General features: G+C 45.6%; 1 protein-coding gene across 1 annotated transcript in view; it reads right to left on the bottom strand.

Annotated features, from left to right (window-relative positions):
• ACSBG1 (acyl-CoA synthetase bubblegum family member 1) overlaps positions 1-19027 on the bottom strand; it is a 96195-nt gene that overhangs the window by 56314 nt on the left and 20854 nt on the right. The window contains 1 exon segment of the mRNA XM_029575025.1: positions 6814-6918. Within this exon segment, the coding sequence (XP_029430885.1) occupies positions 6814-6918 (105 nt within the window).

Raw genomic sequence — 19027 nt, 5'->3', positions numbered from 1 at the left:
CAGTGCAACCAAGCTTTCTGAGAAAGACACTAATTAAATAGTTTTACTGAATGAAATGCTAGGAAGGTAAAAAAAAAAATCTGAAATCACTGCTTTTCCAAAACACAACAACCAAAACAATCCAAAGTGCATCAACAATTCGCATTTCATGTCCAAAACAAAAAACAACAAACAGTCCCTACCCATGAGTGTTTGAGCACAATCCAATCTGGTGTCTGTCTCAAAGGACAGGTTAGTTATCATAAACATTGCAATGCAGAAAGTTATCTTTCTGTTGGAAGATAAAGCACAGCTGAGATTACTTTTGACTGATTTCCTGCTTTTTCACTTTTTTACACAGATTCAGGTTTGTCACTTCCTAGTGAAAAACCTCTGTGATTGCTTTACCACACTGAAACCATCAAAAAGTGTGGGGGGGGGGGGGGGGACGACCAATCTCCTCTGGAGCCTGGCACTGTTACAGCTGCAGCTGGTGCTGCAAGGTCAGGGGGAGAGCGAGACAGGCCTCCTGTTCCTGCTGCCGCCCCTCCTCGCACTGCTATGCCTTATGCCGGAAGGACGAGGCTGAGAGGCCGCTGCTGGCAGTGAATGTGCTTTCCTCTTCAAATGCCCAGCCAGCCATTCTAGAGGAAGAGGGGTCCAAGCAGCTGTCTGAGAACAGGGAGAGGCGGAGGACTGACTGACAACAAGATGACAAAGTGCTGGAGACAGAGAAGGGAACATGGAGCATGGGTGGAGTGAGAAATGGAGAGGAAACGAGGAAGGCTGGGAAAGGTGAAAGACAGCGAGGGGGGAGAGACAGAGGAGCAGAGATGAACTGGAGGGGAAGGGGGAAGAGCCATGTTCCCCCAGTGATGCAAAGGAGAGCGGGGACACCTCTCTCCCTGTCAGGCATGCTTCAGCTGTTCCACGTGGTCTCACAGTCTGTGGGACCTGTCCGCTAAGGATGTGTGTTGTTAACAAATGCAAAAAAAATGCAAGGAAAGAGGACATTTTCTGGAAGGAACTGAAACTAGCCTCCAACAAAAATATGCCAAAATGTTCATGTATTTTCATATTTGTTGCATTAAAAAAAACAAACTAAAACAGGTCTCTGATGGCCCAGCACAGCAGCTTAGCCCCAGGCCAGCCTAGTGCCAAGGACTGGCAGACAGACCTAGCTCCGAGCCAGGTCTGGTGCAGATGCCTAAGCTCAGCACTAAAGTCTAGGCCCAAGCTGTGCCCAGCACTGAGGCCTATGCCCAGGCTGGACCCGGTGCCAGGGTCTAGGCCCAGCGCCAAGGCCTAGTCACAGTCCGGGCACAGTGCAAAGGCTTAGGCCTGGGCTGGGCCTGGCACGGAGGCCTAAAGGGCTGGAGCAGGTCCTTGAGAAGTGCTGGGGTCAGGGAGATCCCAAGCTAACCCCTTCTTACCCTTTCCTGGCTCCAGCATTGAAACAGGCAGGGGCAAGATTCCTTCTAAGGAGTGACAAGGTGTGTGCACATTTTTTTCATGTGACCAACAATTTTTGATCTCCAGTATTAGTGTTCATTTCTGCATACTGTATAGCACAATGAAAAGTGTAAACCTGTGAGCAATGCCCTGAAATGCATGAGCAATGTGTGTATGAACAATTGCTCACATGCTCAGCTTAGAGGGATCAGTGGGCAGGAGCAATGCCCAGTCGCTCCTGTCCATGTCCCAGTGTTTTAAAAATGGTGCTGTTTGCCTGGTTGCACTAGAGGAAGTCACCAAAGTAACATCATTTTGGTGCTGTCCCCAGGCAGACAGCACCATTTTTCAAGTGCCAGGACACAGGCAGGAGCAACAGGGCTTCACACCTGCCCCTAATACTGAAGCCAATAGACAATTCATAAAACAGTAAAAAAAAAACCAACTATAGAGTTAAAAAAAAAACCATAAACCAACAACAACTCTATTTATCATCCTATATCTTCTTGCCTTTCTTATCTAAAGTGATTGAAGGTACTGCCCTAAAACAGCTGAATGAACATGTGGCTGATCACATTCTTCTGGATCAATTATAGTTTGATTTTCGGGCTGGCCATAACACTGAGACTAAGTTCTGTAGGGGTTTTGATGAAGGCCAAAGCTTTTTTCCTTGTATTTTTGGACAACACTTTGGCCTTCGATACATTGAGCCATGAAGTACATTTAATGAGGTTTACAGAACTTGGGATTCATGGTGTGGCTCTGAACTGGAGAGCAGTCAACAATGAATTACAGCGAAGAGAAGATATTTTTCCTGGTTCCCTCTAGCAACAGGAGTTCCACAGGACTCTGCTTTATCAGCCTCTCTCTTTAATATTTATCTGAGGCCAATTTGTAGAATATTAGTTGATCTTAACCTTGATTACAAGGTGTATCCTGATGGCATCCAGTTCTTGTGATGTATGACATCATTGGTCGACATTGCACTAAAGCAGGTGACAAATTCTATAAACACTCTGGGATAATGGCTGCGATCTAATAAGTTGGTGTTAAACATAAAAAAAACAAACCTGAAATAATGTATCTGGCTAGGTTCTCCCACGGGTATGTTCCTGTATCCATTCAGATTGAAGGAAATCAATCTGAATGGGTGAATTTTGACACTACTAAGAGGGTTGTAGGGAGTGCCTTCTATATGCTGGTCATTCTGCCTAATTCATTTCTGCTACTGTCATTAGTCATTAGATTATTTCCGCTCAGTGGTACAGGCCTTGGTGAACAAAAGCCTTGACTACTTATAAAGCAGTGTTCCTACAGTGAAGGCACTACAACTTACTCAGAATGCAGCGGCACAACTGATTGTTGGTGATCCACGTTGGACGCCTATGACACCTGTCTTGCATTCCTTCCTATAACCTGACATGATAAATTCAAAATTTTATTACTGGTCTTTAAGTTCTACATGGTGAATGCATTCTGTTTTTGAGAGGTTATGCTCCAGCTCGACCTCTGCGGTCACAAGGCAAAAATTTACTCAAAGTCCCTACAAATTTGCATTTGAGGTGAAATCTGAAAAAGAACATTTCAGCTGCAGTCAGTGCTGCCTTCTATGGAATTCATTGTCTAAGAGCTTGAGAGCCAAGTCCTGCATTAAAACAGTTTGAAAGAGATTAAAGGAGTTACTTTTTATCCAGCTCTTTGGGAGTAGTAGTATGTGCAGTTTTAATTCCTGCTAATATGTAATCCAGATCTGATTAATTGGACACCAGTCCCAGCAATTGTTGTGTTCTTTTAGTTTGCTCTACTTATGTTGTCTATTGTTTGATATTTGTTTGTTATTAATTAATGTATTTCTGTGAATGATTTATTCTTGTAACCTACCTAGGAGTTTAGATAGTGCAGGAAAGAACTATTTTAAATAAGAATATTTTGCAAGTTTTAAATTAGGCTATGTATTCATATTTTTTTTAAATTGATTTTATATTTATATATGTAATAACTGACATGTAGCACTGCTCTAAGGTTATGAGCTCTATCCCCTGTACTATTTCAGATTCTTTGCAGCTTTTGAAAACTTTTATTTGGCCAGCAAAGAAGTATAAGTGTGCTAAGATATAGCTATAAACACTTAAAGCATCAAATATCCTGGTATCCTTCCATGAGCCCTCTCTTTAATACATGAAAATATTGTGTTCTAAATACCCAGTTAAACTGTGCAACGATGCCTCTACAATAATCTTCTGTGACAAGCAAGATTATGTAAGTACATGCAGCATTCTATCCTTGGTTTCTTCCTAACATTAAAAGAGCGGCAAATAAAACGGTGGATGTGATAATGCTCTGTATCGCTCCATGGTGAGACCGCACCGTGAATACTGTGCGCAATTCTGGTTGCCACATCTCAAAAAAGATATAATTGCACTGGAGAAAGTGCGGAGAAGGGGAATCATGGAACAGCTAAGGCCGGTGCTAGCTGTTTTTGTTACATGTGCCGTCCGCGGCAGACCCGCGGCGTGGCCCTCTCACTTCTCTGCAGTAACTCCAGCTCCTGGTTCCTAGTCTCTGGTGGCGGTGGGCCGCCAGCTCCGTCCTCGGACCTCCCCTGGTGCCTCCGGCTCAGCTACAGTACCTGGCGTTCCCGGTCCAGCCACCACTTCCATTTCTTCACGTCGGGCCTCTCCGTGTGGCCCGCAGAGAGACACTGATACATGGCGCTGCGCCCCTCCCTAGGCGCGCGCACACGCATCTCCAATGTTTAAGTAGGGCCCACGGTGGGAACCTAGCCACGGCCCCAGATGATGATGTCAGCGGAGCACCGGTACTTAAGCCCGGGCTCTGCTCCTTAGTTTTGCCTTTGCAACAGGTCTCCTCCCTGATTGAGTACTCGTTGCCTTCTGAGAATTTCGTCTCACTCCCTTGTTCCTGTTGCTCGCTGTTCCTGGTTCCTGACTCCTTGCCTCTTCCCTCCTGTTCTACACCTTCCCTCAGATTGCCTACACAGACTTTGACTTTGCTTTGCCTGACCACGCCATTGCCTCTCTCCAGACCCAGATCTCTGCATTGCCTGACCACGCCATTGCCTCTCTCCAGACCCAGATCTCTGCATTGCCTGACCACGCCATTGCCTCTCTCCAGACCCAGATCTCTGCATTGCCTGACTACGCTGTTGCCTCTCTCCAAACCCGGACCACTGCATTGCCTGACCACGCCATTGCCTCTCTCCAGACCCAGATCTCTGCATTGCCTGACCACGCCATTGCCTCTCTCCAAACCCGGACCACTGCATTGCCTGACCACGCCATTGCCTCTCTCCAGACCCAGATCTCTGCATTGCCTGACCACGCCATTGCCTCTCTCCAGACCCAGATCTCTGCATTGCCTGACCACGCCATTGCCTCTCTCCAGACCCAGATCTCTGCATTGCCTGACCACGCCATTGCCTCTCTCCAAACCCGGACCACTGCATTGCCTGACCACGCCATTGCCTCTCTCCAAACCCGGACCACTGCATTGCCTGACCACGCCATTGCCTCTCTCCAGACCCAGACCTCAGCATCGTTTGACTCCACTTGACCCTCTCCGTGTTCAGACCTCAGCCTTGCTTGCTACTACGTCCAGTTTGTCGCCAGCCCTGACTCAAGCCTGTCCTTTGACGCCTCTTCAGCCTACTTCCTGGACTTGGTCCATTTCAGGCTTCAGCCTGCTCTTGCTCGGCGCACCCTGTCTGGCTATGTTCCTTTGGCACTCGAGTTTCCAGGACACTACCTCGTCCAGTGTAAGACTGTACCATCTTCCTTCTGCTGTCTCTGGGCTGATTACCATCTCTTCATCGACGTCATACAGTCCAGCCGGCCCCGGCACCCAAAGGCTCAACCTGCAGGGAACGAGGGCTGGTATTGGTGAAGCTCCAGTTGGCCTCTGTCTATCAGCCCACTCCACCTGCCGACAGTGGGGAACCGTAGGCCCCTGCCTACGGGTTAGGTCAACCCCACCTTGGCTCAAGGGTCCACCTCTGACGCAACAGTTTTGCTGTTCTGTGTGAAAAATTACTGTGCTCCCCCCCCCCCCCCCATGACCTTAAGAACATAAGAGGTGCCATGCTGGGTCAGATCAAGGTCCATCTCTCCAATAAATTCTGTCTCAGACAGTGGCCTGTCCAGATCACAAGTACCCGGCAGATCCCCAAAATATTTATTGTATTTCACTTCCAAGATAGGCACTGACTTTCCCAAGCTTATTATTTGTTTAAAAATACTCGCATACACCTACAGCAGTATACCTGTGCTAGGCAGATAACAAATATACATGTATATTAGCATATAAATAATAGACATAGACCATAGCAAAAATTACTTAAGACGTCTCAACCAGCAGCACAAGATAAAACCCCAGATCACCTTCTGAAATGCTTCAGAAAAAGTACAGCTTTTAACTTTTTCTAAACAAAGCATAATCCATTAACAAGTCTATCTGGCTAATAATTGTTTATGGACTTTTCCTTCGGGAACTTGTCCAATCCTCTTTTGAACTCCACTATATTAGTGGCCTTGACCACGTCCTCCAGCAAAAGATTCCATAGTTAGATTGTGCGCTGAGTGGAAAAAATAATTCCTAAGATTTGTTAGTTTCATGGAGTGTCCCCTAGTCCTAGTGTCACTTCATGGCATTTTCAAAACAAAATGATTTTGTGTTTTTCCTTTTATCGTTTTTAGTGCACACTATTTTTTTTTTATTGTGCACTGTTTCCGAATAATGCGCAATATTTCTGAAACCTAAAAACAAAAAAATTGGGGAAAACCTAAACGACACAGAAATTTGTCCCCAAACAACACGAAATGACACGACGCACGACTTTTTGGCCTGCACCCCTCTATCAGATAGTGTGATATCATGGAGGTTTGCGTTGACTGTACATCCCATGGATTCCGAGTATTCAGTACTGAGATTTCTACCCTATTCTGAAGTGTACATTGTGACTGGCTGTTTACACCAGAAATAAAAAGTTAGAGTTTGGTTTTACCAGAAGAATGGAGTGAGGTTTGATTTGTGCCAGCACTGATCATTAGCCATAGAGAAAGGGTTCATGGACGGGTAAGGCTGATGCTGTCTCTGACCAGTCAAAGAAAAGTGGTCGACCCCCACTTCACCATCTGCATGACCCACATTTTTTAACTCACTAAATACATTTGTGGGCTTGTCCCTCTTTCAGACAGGGACAGAACCCTACACCATTTTATGTATCCTGGAATTAGGGCTACATGTGGTAATGCTAGTCCTACTTTTATCCCGTTATTGTTCCCGCATACACTCCTCACCCCTGCCTAAGTAATACATGTGCCCCTCCTGTCCAGGAGAGCTGGGAAATCTACCTTTGACACTCACCTTCAGCGCCATTCCTTTGGCCATCAAGGGCTGCCATGGTAGTGCCGGCACACTGGACCTCCGTCAGATCCATTGGATGGGTCACTTGAACATGATTCTTCTCTGCTGGGGTGCAAAGCACATTAATACTAAGCCATGGGGCCAGCTCAAGAAGTGTTTAATGCTCTCCGTGTCTCATCCAACATGGAAAAAGCTTGTAAACAGGGATAAAGAAAGCTTTGTTCAGAAGGCAATGAACTAGAACTGCACAGTGCAGAAAGCAGATGCACAATAAGTGGGGGAAGAAAGTTGAGAGTAACATTTTTTTTTTAAGAAACTTGCCTTGTTCTGTTACAAATAACATTTCAGAACAGATGAGCATTGTACTGAGCAATTATTTGAACAAACATTTGTATTCATAAGGAGCAGAAAATCTCCTGGGTGAGAAGAGATTTACAGAAAGATAATTTTAAAGTTCTGTATTGCCAGATTTTTTCCACAATGTCCAGCTAATAGTGTCACACCAAGGGATTTACAATTGCAGTCTATTGATCTGATAGAATTTGATTCAGAGTAAACAATGAGAGAAGATGTAAAGCCTGTGAAATGGTACAGATGCAATACAAGTAATTTTCTCTATTAAATCAGAGCATATATCGTGGAACCTCAATGTTTCTGTAAATTTCAGAGGCTTCTCAGTGAAATAGTCCTCTGTTTGCTGCCAACAGGTTAACAGGCCCGCAGACAAAGCTTCATTTCTGTTTGATCTGTAGCTGGGGTAGGCAACTCCTACCCCTGGAGTTCCTCAAACAGGTCTGGTTTTCAGGATATCCACCTTGAATATGCATGAGGTATATCTGCATTCACTGCCTCCTTTGAATGGAAATATATTTCATGCATATTCATCGTGTATGTCCTAAAAACCAAACCTATTTGCTACCCTGCAGGACCAGAGCTGCCTACCCCTGATCTATAAAACTGTGAACACCAACTGGAAGCCGGAGCCACTAGAGGGGGAACGGATCACACTGTCTCTTTAGAGAAGATTGTAACAGATGAGTTCACTATAAGACCACAAGTGTCTACCTCACTGCTTACCACAATAAGATTCTTCTATGTTTCACTCATCGTATGCATGACGGGAACAGATGGGACAGGTAAATGAAGGACAGTTATTTACCCATTCAAATAAAGCTAAAACAAGGGGAGCCTCCATGCAACTCACAGCCAGCAAATTCAAAACCGATCGTAGAAAGAACTTTTTCACCCAGCGCATTGTCAAGCTGTGGAATCTGTTGCCCGAGGGTGCGCTCAAGCCAACTTGCATAGCGGGCTTTAAAAGAAATTGGGACAAGTTCCTGGAGGAAAAATCCATAACACATTACTAGCCAGGTAGACTAAAGAAAGCTATTGCTGTCCCTGGGAGTTGGTAAATTAGGGAGTGAATTACGTCTTTTTGGGATCTGCCAAGTACCTATGGCCTGCATTAGCCACTGTCAGAGACAGGATGTTGGACCTGATGGACCTTGGTCTGACTTGGCATGGCAGTTCTTATCTTCTTATGATTTTCAAGGACGTGAAATTCAGCAACAAAGGCTCTCATAATGTTCTATTTTATATACTAACGTTTTGTCTGCCAGCCACCTTCTTTACCCACAGTTAAGTTCACAGCTTACAAATATTGGTCCGGTTGACGAACATCCCCTTTCATTTTTTACTTTCTCTCTTGCATTTCTCCAATAAGCAGCAGAAGCCGAGCTTGCAATGTGATAACGAAGAGGTGTCTTCCAGTGGCTACCTAGTGAATAACCCTCAAGTCAGCTGAAGACCCCCATGCTGGGTGTGGTTGTCATTCTAACTCTGACGCCATCTCAGAGATGCCACCCAGACTCAACTGCCACCATAAAGAAACGACACAACTTGAGCACTAACATGACAAAGAGATAATTGCAGCTGCTATTTCTAAATGTTACTGTATTTCTGTTGCTCATTTTTGACTGTCCTTTTGTAGAGTCCTTACAGGATCTCGAACTGAATTCTAATCATTTGTACAGGAATCGATATTCAGTCACTATCCAGTTGTATATGTTAGCTGGACAACCTATCCAGTTAACTTGGCTGAGAAATTCAGTGGTGCAACCATGCTGCTGGGGGGGGAGAGAGAGAAAGAGAGAGAGAGAGCCTATTTATAAGGCCTTCATAGTAGTCAACTATTTATATCTCTATAGGAGGGCGTAATAGCTCAAGGTGAGGTGTTCCTGGTGGTTTAGGGTTTAGGGGCCACTTTTACATTCACTTTTACAAACTGCACAGCACACCTTGGTGAAGATTTGACTTCATTTGAAGTGAGGAAAGTCTCACAAAGATGACATTTCTACAATGTTCTCTCACCCTAGCTTGATGGATATAAGAGGGTACTATCAAGCTAGGGCGAGAGAACACAGTAGAAATCTCAACTTTGTGAGACTTTCCTCACTCCAAATGACATCAAATCTTCACCGAGGTGTACTGTGCTGTTTGTATGTATCACTCTGCATGTAAAACTGGCTCCTAAACCTGAAACCGCCACCAACACCTCACCTTGAGCTATTAGCTGGCCCTCCTATAGTGATATATATAGTTGAATTCTGTAAAGGCCTCCCCAGAGGTTTCTCTCTCTCTCCACCCAGGCCATTTGATGCATATCACACAGCTGACCACCAGGAAAAAAGGTGTAGTTATTTCCAGCTTTAAAAACTTGCAATATTGGCCCTCATTTTAATTAATCCCGCCCCTTCAAAAAATTTGCATTCGCACTGTGCGGTAACCTGATTATTGTGTGCGTTAATGCCATAATGATTTTTGATGAATGACCCTATAAGTTAGCAGGACAAATGTCCCCGCTCCGGCACACCTCCATTCTGCTTCTCACTTGCAGGCTGATGCAATACCATGTGCTCAGGCTAACGCACAGGTTAACGCCTTCTGGTTGGTGCCTTCTGAAAATCCAAATACACCACATCTACCAGTTCACCTTTGTCCACATGTTTATTCAACCCTTCAAAAAAATGTAGGAGATTTGTGAGGCAAGACTTCCCTTGGGTAAATCCATGCTGGCTGTGTCCCATTAAACCATGTCTATCTAAATGTTTTGTGATTTTATTCTTTATAACAGTTTCCACGATTTTTCCTGGCACTAAAGTCAGGCTCACCGGTCTATAGTTTCCCGGATCACCCCTGGATCCCTTTTTAAATATCGGGATTACATTGTCCATCTTCCAGTCTTTAGGCACAACGGATTTTAATGATAGGTTACAAATTAATTGAAATAGGTCTGAAATTTCATTTTTTAGTTCCTGGGGTGTATGCCATCCGGTCCAGGTGATTTACTACTTTTCAGTTTGGCAATCTGGACTACCACATCTTCCAGGTTCACTGTGATTTGGTTCATTTCGTCTGAATCATCACCCTTGAAAACTGTCTCTGGAACAGGTATCTCCCCAACATCCTTTTCAGTAAATACTGAAGCGAAGAAATCATTTAATCTTTCTGCGATGGCCTTATCTTCCCTAAGTGTCCCTTTAACTCTTCAATCATCTAACGGTCCAAGCGACTTCCTCGCAGACTTTCTGCTTTGGATATATTTTTTAAAGTTTTTATTGTGAGTTTTTGCCTCTATGGCCAATTTTTTTCAAATTCTCTCTTAGCCTGTCATATCAATATCCTACATTTTACTTGCCACTGTTTATGCTTAATCCTATTTTCTTCTGATCGATCCTTCTTCCAATTTTTGAATGAAGATCTTTTGGCTAAAATTGCCTTTTTCACCTCACTTTTTAGTCATGCTGGCAATCGTTTGACCTTCCTTCCACCTTTCTTAATGCAAGTAATATATATGGACTGTGCTTCTAGGATGGTATTTTTTAACAATGTCCATGTCTGTTGCACACTTTTTACCTTTGTAGCTGCACCTTTCAATTTTTTGTTTTAACTATTTTTCTCATTTTCTCAAAGTTTCCCTTTTGAAAGTTTAGTGCTACAGTGGTGGATTTACTTACTGTCCCCCTTCCAGTCATTAATTCAAATTTGATCATATTATTATTAGAGATGTGGTTCGTTTTTCGCCCTATTTAGGAAATTTAACGAAATTTCCTAATTCGTTTCTGTTTCGGAGTATCCGAAACACGACATAAACGCCGTTATTTCGGAGCCCCCGAAACCGGAAACGAAATTTTCCCCGCAATTCGGGGGAAAATTCGTTTTCGGGTTTGCCTGGGGAGAGGGGGCACAAATTTTTTTTTTTATTAAAACCCACCCCAAACATTTAAATTCACTATAATACACCACCCCCCGCTCCCTCCTGACCCCTTGGGGGGGTCAGGAGGAGTTAGCTCCTGACCCCCCCAAGGCTTGCCAATAATCCCTGGGGGTCCAGCAAGGGTCCGAAAGCGATTTCGTTTTCGGCTGCCAGTAACCAAAATGGCGCCGATAGCCTTTGCCCATACTATGTCACAGAGGCTTTCGGCGCCATTGGTCAGCTCCTGTCACATGATAGGAGCACAAGATGGCGCCGATGGCCATGTGACAGGGGCTGACCAATAGCGCCGAAAGCCCCTGTGACATGGTAGTTCGGGCTATTCGGCACCATTTTGAGGCGCACGGCTTGCAGCACAGCACACCGGGCACGGAGGGCACGGAGGGAAAATGGACCCCGGGACCCCGCTGGACCACCAGGGATCTTCGTAAGTCTTGGGGAGGGATCGGGATGGGGGGGGTTGTTATATATGTACGAAAATGCTTAAAAATGTTTTTAAATGCTTGGGGTGGTTTTTTTTTCGCTTCGTTACCGATTCGTTTTTCGGTCCGGTTTCGGGTTTCTCGTTTCGTTTTCGGGCAAACGAACCGAAAACGAACCGAGAAGACCCGAATTATACCACGAAGTATTCGAACCGAAAAACGACCCGGTAGAAAAAAACGAAGCACATCTCTAATTATTATTACTATTGCCAAGTGGCCCCTCCACCATTACCTCTCTCACCAAATCCTGCGCTCCACTGAGAATTAGATCTAAAATTGCTCCCTCTCTCTTCAGTTCCTGAATCAATTGCTTCATAAAACTGTCCTATATTCCATCCAGAAACTTTATTTCTCTAGCATATCCTGATATTTCGCTTACCCAGTCAAGACTAGGGTAATTGAAATCTCCCATTATTACTGCACTACCAATTTGGTTAGTTTCCCTAATTTTTCTTAGCATTTCACTGTCCGTCTCACCATTTTGGCCACCTAGACGGTGGTATACTCCTATCACTATAGTCTTCCCCATCACGCAAGAGATTTCTACCCATAAAGATTCGATTGTGCATTTAGGGTCGGATTTTAAAAGCCCTGCGCGCGTAAATCCGGCTGTATTTATGCGCGCAGGGCACTTGCACCGGCGCGCCTATTTTGCATAGGCCGCCGGCGCGCACATAGCCCCGGGACGCGCATAAGTCCCGGGGCTTCGTAAAAGGGGCGGGAGGGGGCATGTCCAGGGGACGTGTCCGGGGTCAGGGGGCGGTTTGGGGCGGGTCTGGGGGCGTGGCGCCGGCCCGGGGGCATGGCCGAGGCCTCTGGACCAGCCCCCAGGTCGGGTGATGGCGCACCAGAAGACCGCTGGCACGCGCAGATTTAGGGGGGCCGGGGGGGGGGGTTAGGTAGGGGAAGGGAGGGGAAGGTGAGGGGAGGCGGAAGGAAAGTTCCCTCCGAGGCCGCTCCAATTTCGGAGCGGCCTCGGAGGGAACGCGGCTATGCGCGTTTCTTATAAAAATCCAGCGAACTTTTGTTCGCGCGTGGTGCGCAAACAAAAGTACGCGTGCGCTGTTTTTGAAAATGTACCCCAGTGTCTCATGCAGGATCTTTATCCTGCTGGACTCTATGCCATCCCAGACATAAAACACCACCTCGCCACCAAGATGCTCATCTCTTTCATTGCAATATAATTTGTACCCCGGTATAGCACTATCCCATTGGTTATCCTCTTTCCACCATGTCTCTGAGATGCCAATTAAGTCTATGTCATCATTCACTGCTATACGCTCTAATTCTCCCATCTTACTTCTTAGACTTCTGGCATTAGCATACAAACATTTCAAAAAGTGTGTTTTTTGTTGTATTAACATTCTGCTTTTCAATTGACAGGGATAAATTGGAATCTTTTAACTCAGGTGAGTTTTTAATTATAGGCACTTGGATTACTTTTTTTTATTATTGGAACCTCACTGTCGGGATGCCCTAACTCTAATGCTTCGTTAGTATCCTTTGAAGATACCTCCCTCCGAACCATGCGCTGCTAAGCGACTGTTGGCTTTCCCATTTGTTCTAGTTTAAAAGCTGTTCTTTCTCTTTTTAAAGGTTAGTGCCAGCAGTCTGGTTCCACCCTGGTTAAGGTGGAGCCCATCCCTTCAGAAAAGACTCCCCCTTCCCCAAAACGTTCCCCAGTTCCTTACAAAACTGAAACCCTCTTCCTTGCACCATCGTCTCATCCACGCATTGACACTCCGGAGCTCTGCCTACCTCTGGGGACCTGCGCGTGGAACAGGGAGCATTTCAGAGAATGCTACCCTGGAGGTAAGAGCCTAAATTTGGCTTCCAGAATCTCCCTTCCACATTTTCCTATCTCATTGGTGCCCACATGTACCATGACAGCCGGCTCCTCACCAGCACTGTCTAAAATCCTATCTAGGTGACGCGTCAGGTCTGCCACCTTCGCAGTAGGTAGGCATGTTACCAGGTGATCCTCACACCCACCAGTCACCCAGCTGTCTACATTCCTAATAAACGAATCACCAACTATGATGGCCAACCTAACCCTTTGCTCCTAGGCAGTGGCCCTGGGAGACACATACTCAGTTCGAGAGGACAATGCACCACCTGGAGAGCAGGTCCTTGCTACAGGATCATTTTCTGCTGCACCAAATTGATGCTCTCTGACCTTCCTCCTCCAAGGCAGCACCTGGGCTGCCAGACTGGAGTTGGGACTTGGCTGCGATGTCCCTGAAGGTCTCATCTATATACCTCTCTGTCTGCCTCATCTCCTCCAGGTCTCTCACTCTAGCCTCCAGAGATCGGACTTGTTCTCTGAGAGACAGGAGCTCTTTGCATCGGATGCACACATACAATTTCTCACCAGTGGGTAAAAAAAATCATACATGTGACATTCGATGCAGAAGACTGGGAGGCCCCCCTCTTGTTGCTGGACTACTGCCTTCATCTTAAATTTGTTCAGTTCTTAGTTAATTTTTAGGTTGCTATGGGAGTAGGACTGCATACAATTAAGGTCCTTTAAATGTATTAGTGTATTCTCTATATATCTGTTGTGACCTTACCACTGGTCAGGGTGGGCTACGCCAGGGCCTGGGTAGGTGGTTGCCGATCCGGCTCGTCGGCGCATCATCCAGGAGGTTTACCGGCGCTGTGTTCTGCGATGACCCGTGGGTTTTGACGTCGGGGAGCGTGCGCGCATGCACGAGCGTGTACGTGCATCGTGTGTGTGTGCGCACACATCATCTCGGGGACACTTGTTGATGTTCTCTTTCAAAGTGTTTATTCCAGCCCATGCATCTACCTTTTAAGAGGCTTATGGAATGGGGTACTCGCGCTGCTGAACCTTGAGGTATGTTAACTGTTTAGAGAAGGGCTCGTGCTGTTTAGAATTTTCATTTAACGTTAGTTCCTTATAATCTCTGCAGGGAAGCGTTTTGGTTGTCTTGGCAACTGTCTACAACCGTGAACGTTTCGCTGCAGCCTGGGTCTCTGCCATTACTTTGCTTTGTTTGGTTTTTACCTGTTTTTTCCCTTGTATTCACTCATTTAAAGTTCAAGTGTTCATGCTCCTGAACTATGTTATTTTTTGAATAAATATTTAATTGAGATTCAACTACGTGGTCAGTTCATCTCATCCTAAAGGTCAGTTTTTAAAAGACTGTTTTTCTCTATCCACCTTCTGACTTATCTATCATAAGTTAGACTAAGAGTCCACACACTGAGAGTTAACAGATTGCCAAGCTTAGTAAAAATCTTAGCTCCTTGCAATCGATCCAAAAGTTCAGAAATTAGAGGTAAAGGATATCTAGCCTTTTGGGTAATAGAATTGAGTCCACGATAATCAACACAAGGTCGAAGAGAACCATCTTTTTTAGCCACAAAGAAAAAACCAGCTCCTGCTGGTGATGTAGATGGACGAATAAACCCCTTGTCCAGATTTTCTTGTATATATTTAGACATTGCTTGTGTCTCAGGTAAGGACAGCAGATATACTCTTCCACTAGGAGGTATGGCACCAGGAAGTAGATCTATAGCACAATCAAAAGTTCTATGTTCTGGAAGAACATCTGCCTTTTCTTTCGAAAAGACATCAACGAAGTCCATATAATGTGAGGGTACAGTCCATGAGGTAGTACATAACTGAACCTTTACTTGAGGTCTGTCAAGCAAACAAGTATTAAAACATTTTTCATTCCAAGCAGTTATTTGTAAAGTATCCCAAGAAATGGATGGTGAATGTCTTTGTAGCCAAGGTAATCCTAGAACTACTGGATGTATGGATCTTTCCAAAACGTAAAAAGAAATTTTCTCTTTATATAATATTCCAGTACGTAAAGTCACTGGAACAGTCTTATGTGTTATAAAGCCAGGCAATGGAATTCCATAAATAGAGGATATTCGAATGGGTGGAATATGATGTATCATTGGAATCTGCAATTGTTTAACCACATCCATTAAAATAAAATTCCCTCCAGATCCAGAATCTACGAATGCCAAAGTTGAAAAAGAATCTTCAGATTTTCCAACTCTTTCCAAAGTTATTGGAAGTATAAGTAGAGGAGCAGAAGTAGTACAGCCTAGGAACAGCTCCCCTGAAATTCCTAGACTTGAGTGTTTCCCGGTTTCTCTTTACATTGTGCTAACATATGATCTTTACTCCCACAATAAAAACAAAGACCCAGGGAACGACGTCTCCTTCTTTCTTCAGGAGTAAGAGACCTACGTCCTAATTGCATTGGTTCCTCAGCTCGAATAGTAGAATTCTCAGTGGATGAAAGCATTGGACGAGAAAAAGAAGGAGCCAATGAAACTTGTGTTCTAAAAGGTTTAATTTCATGAAGTCCCGTGAGATCAATCAATTCTTCCAGATTATCAGGAAGATCCCTGGCCGCCAATTCATCTTTTACACGAGAAGATAATCCTTCTAAGAAAATGCTGCGTAAGCTGTCTTCTCGCCATCCCAATTCTGTAGCAAAAGTTCTAAACTCCACTACATAATCCACCAGAGGACAAGAACCTTGTTTTAGATTTAAAATTTCAGTAGCAGCCGTAGATTGACGTGCTAGTTCATCAAACATCTGTCTAAAAGTACGAACAAATAATTGTAGATCTCCTAGTAATGGATCTCCCCTCTCCCACAAAGGAGATGCCCAAGCCAAAGCTCTGCCATCCAACAAAGGCATAATGTATGTTGTTTTGATTTGATCTGTGGAAAATTGACTAGGTTGCAAGGCAAATCTCATGAAACATAAATTAAAAAATCCTCGACACTGTCTTACATCTCCAGCATATTTGGGTGGAGGAGGCATAGAAATAGGAGTCATAGAATTTGAAGCAGCATTCACTGTAAATGAAGAACTGGTTGCTGAAGAAGAAGAATCCTGATGATTCGCTAAACGTTCAACAGTTGCTGCTAATAGGTCTAAACCTTGTTGTTGTTGTTGAATTCACTGAGCTAAACCTGGCCTGACCTGGCCTGAAGACCAGATAAATCCACCGAGTCCATGGTCTTGGCAATCTGTTAACTCTCAGTGTGTGGACTCTTAGTCTAACTTATGCTAGATAAATCAGAAGGTGGATAGAGAAAAACAGTCTTTTAAAAACTGACGTTTAGGATGAGATGAACTGACCACGTAGTTGAATCTCAATTAAATATTTATTCAAAAAATAGAGTTAACAATATCTGGTAGTGACCTACAAGGGAATGAATAAACTCTTGATAAGGTGTAGGGAATTTCTGAATTTAAGTTAAAAGGCTGATTAATTTTTGTATTTTTTTTTTTGTGAGAAAGTGTCACCTGCCTATAAACTAAAGGATGAGCTGGGGTGGGTGGGAGAAAGGGGAATGGTTGGGAAATACAAACACACAAACTTCTGTTTTTGCCTGCCTTTCTGACTACCTATTTAATACAAAACACACAAAACTCCTGGTTTTTGCCTGCCCTCTGACTAGCTATTCAATACAGACACACAAATGCACTAAATAATATACCCCAATAGTTTTACTTCTCCACAATACTTTTAAGTTTAAAAATTTCCCCAAGCAAGGTGATCCTCTCCTCTCAGTGTTCCATTCCTTTCCAAATAATTTCTAGCATTCTGTGTTACGAGCGTGTCCTCCACGCTGCTGAGAACCGAGGGCTTGGAGGCCTTCGGGTTCTGCTACGAGCGCGAGGAGCGCGGTCGCCTCTAGAGCAGGTGTAGTGAGCCCTTGGGCCACGGCGAGACTCAGGGAGGAGCCCCAAGCCACACCGTGGGAGGTGAGCCGGTGCGAGCATGGAGAACCAGGCAAGGCAGAAGCAAGGACTGGAGAACAGAATCTGACCCTCAGCCGGACCTGCACGCCCACGGCAACCAACAACGCAATGTTGATTGATGAAAGGTCCTCCGACTGTTCCAAGCCCTTTCAGATCTGCCGCTGGGTAATGGCATTGGGCAGCAGGCCGGACAGAGGACGAGGGCAGACAGAGTCCTTAGAACACAGAAGACATCACAGACGAGGGCTGAAGCGAAGACATCATAGACGAGGGCTGGGAAGGAAGACATAGGCACTGTCCCTCAGGGCGCCCTTCTCAGCCCACCGACACGGGCGGACCCAATGGGCTGGTCGTGGACCACCCTTGGATCACAGAAGACATCACAGACGAAGGCTGCAGTGAAGACATCATAGACGAGAGCTGAAGCGGAGACATCATAGACGAGGGCTGAAGCGGAGACTTCATAGACGAGGGCTAGGAAGGAAGACATTGGCACTGTCCCTCAGGGCGGCCTACTCAGCCCACCGACACGAGCGGACCCAATGGGCTGGTCGTGGACCACCCTTGGAACACAGAAGACATCACAGACGAAAGCTGCAGCGAAGACATCATAGACGAGGGCTGAAGCGGAGACATCATAGACGAGGGCTGGGAAGGAAGACATTGGCACTGTCCCTCAGGGCGCCCTACTCAGTCCACCGACAAGGGCGGACCCAATGGGCTGGTCGCGGACCACCCTGTCCCACTGCGCGCCCTACACAGCCCAGGGAGGCTGGTCGCGGACCACACTGAGAATGGAACAAGCGCAGGGAAGAAGCGGGTTACTGCACTCTTGGCAGTCTGAAGCGGGGTACTGCACTCCTGGCAGTCGAAGCGGGATACTGCACTCCTGGCAGTCTGAAGCGGGGTACTGCACTCCTGGCAGTCTGAAGCAAGCTGGAACCTCGGGAACTGGAACAGGAACAAATATCAGGAACATCTGGAACAAACATCAAGGCAACAGGCTGAGACAGAGGACAGGGAGCTGTCAAGACAAGCGAGACCACGAAGGACCTGGACCGAGGAAGAAGCACAGACGACTGTGAGACTCAATCCGAAGGCAAACAGGAACTGAAGTGAAAGTCCTTTTATACTGCTGTATGCAGGCAACTCCCTGGGAGGAGTTCACCTGGACCGCCCCTCGCTGGCCCTATAACTGAGGTGGAGTGCCGCGGGCCGGCCCCTAGGGAGAAGGATGTGGCCGAACCAGGAAGTCCAAGCAGGGCCAAGCAAGCCACAGGCAGGCCCCAAGAACAGCGAGGCCTCCCAGGCCCTGGAGCAAGTCCTGGATAGTTCGCAGGCGAGGCCCTGGCTTCGGAGCAGCCTCCAGAAGAGAAGTTAAGATGCCTCCTGTGGCTGCGCCACAGGAGGGATCGCAACATTCTGTTTGTATTTTTGGCTGCCATTGCACAGTAAGCTGAGGATTTCAAAATACTGGCCACAATGACTCCTAGATCCTTTTATTAAGTGGCTACTCCTAATATGGAACCCATCATTGCGTATCTAATATTAGGTTTATTTTTCCCTATGTGAATCATTTTGCAATTTTCCACATTCAATTTAATCTGCCATTTAGATGCTCAGTTCTTCACTCTCACAAGGTTCTTCTATAGCTCCTCTCAATCTGCTTGTGTTTTAACTACCCTGAATAATTT

Source organism: Rhinatrema bivittatum, chromosome 13 (genome assembly GCF_901001135.1).
Source record: "Rhinatrema bivittatum chromosome 13, aRhiBiv1.1, whole genome shotgun sequence".
NCBI lineage: Eukaryota > Metazoa > Chordata > Amphibia > Gymnophiona > Rhinatrematidae > Rhinatrema > Rhinatrema bivittatum.
Note: the sequence above shows the minus strand (reverse complement) of the source record. Positions and strands in the feature narration are given on the sequence as shown.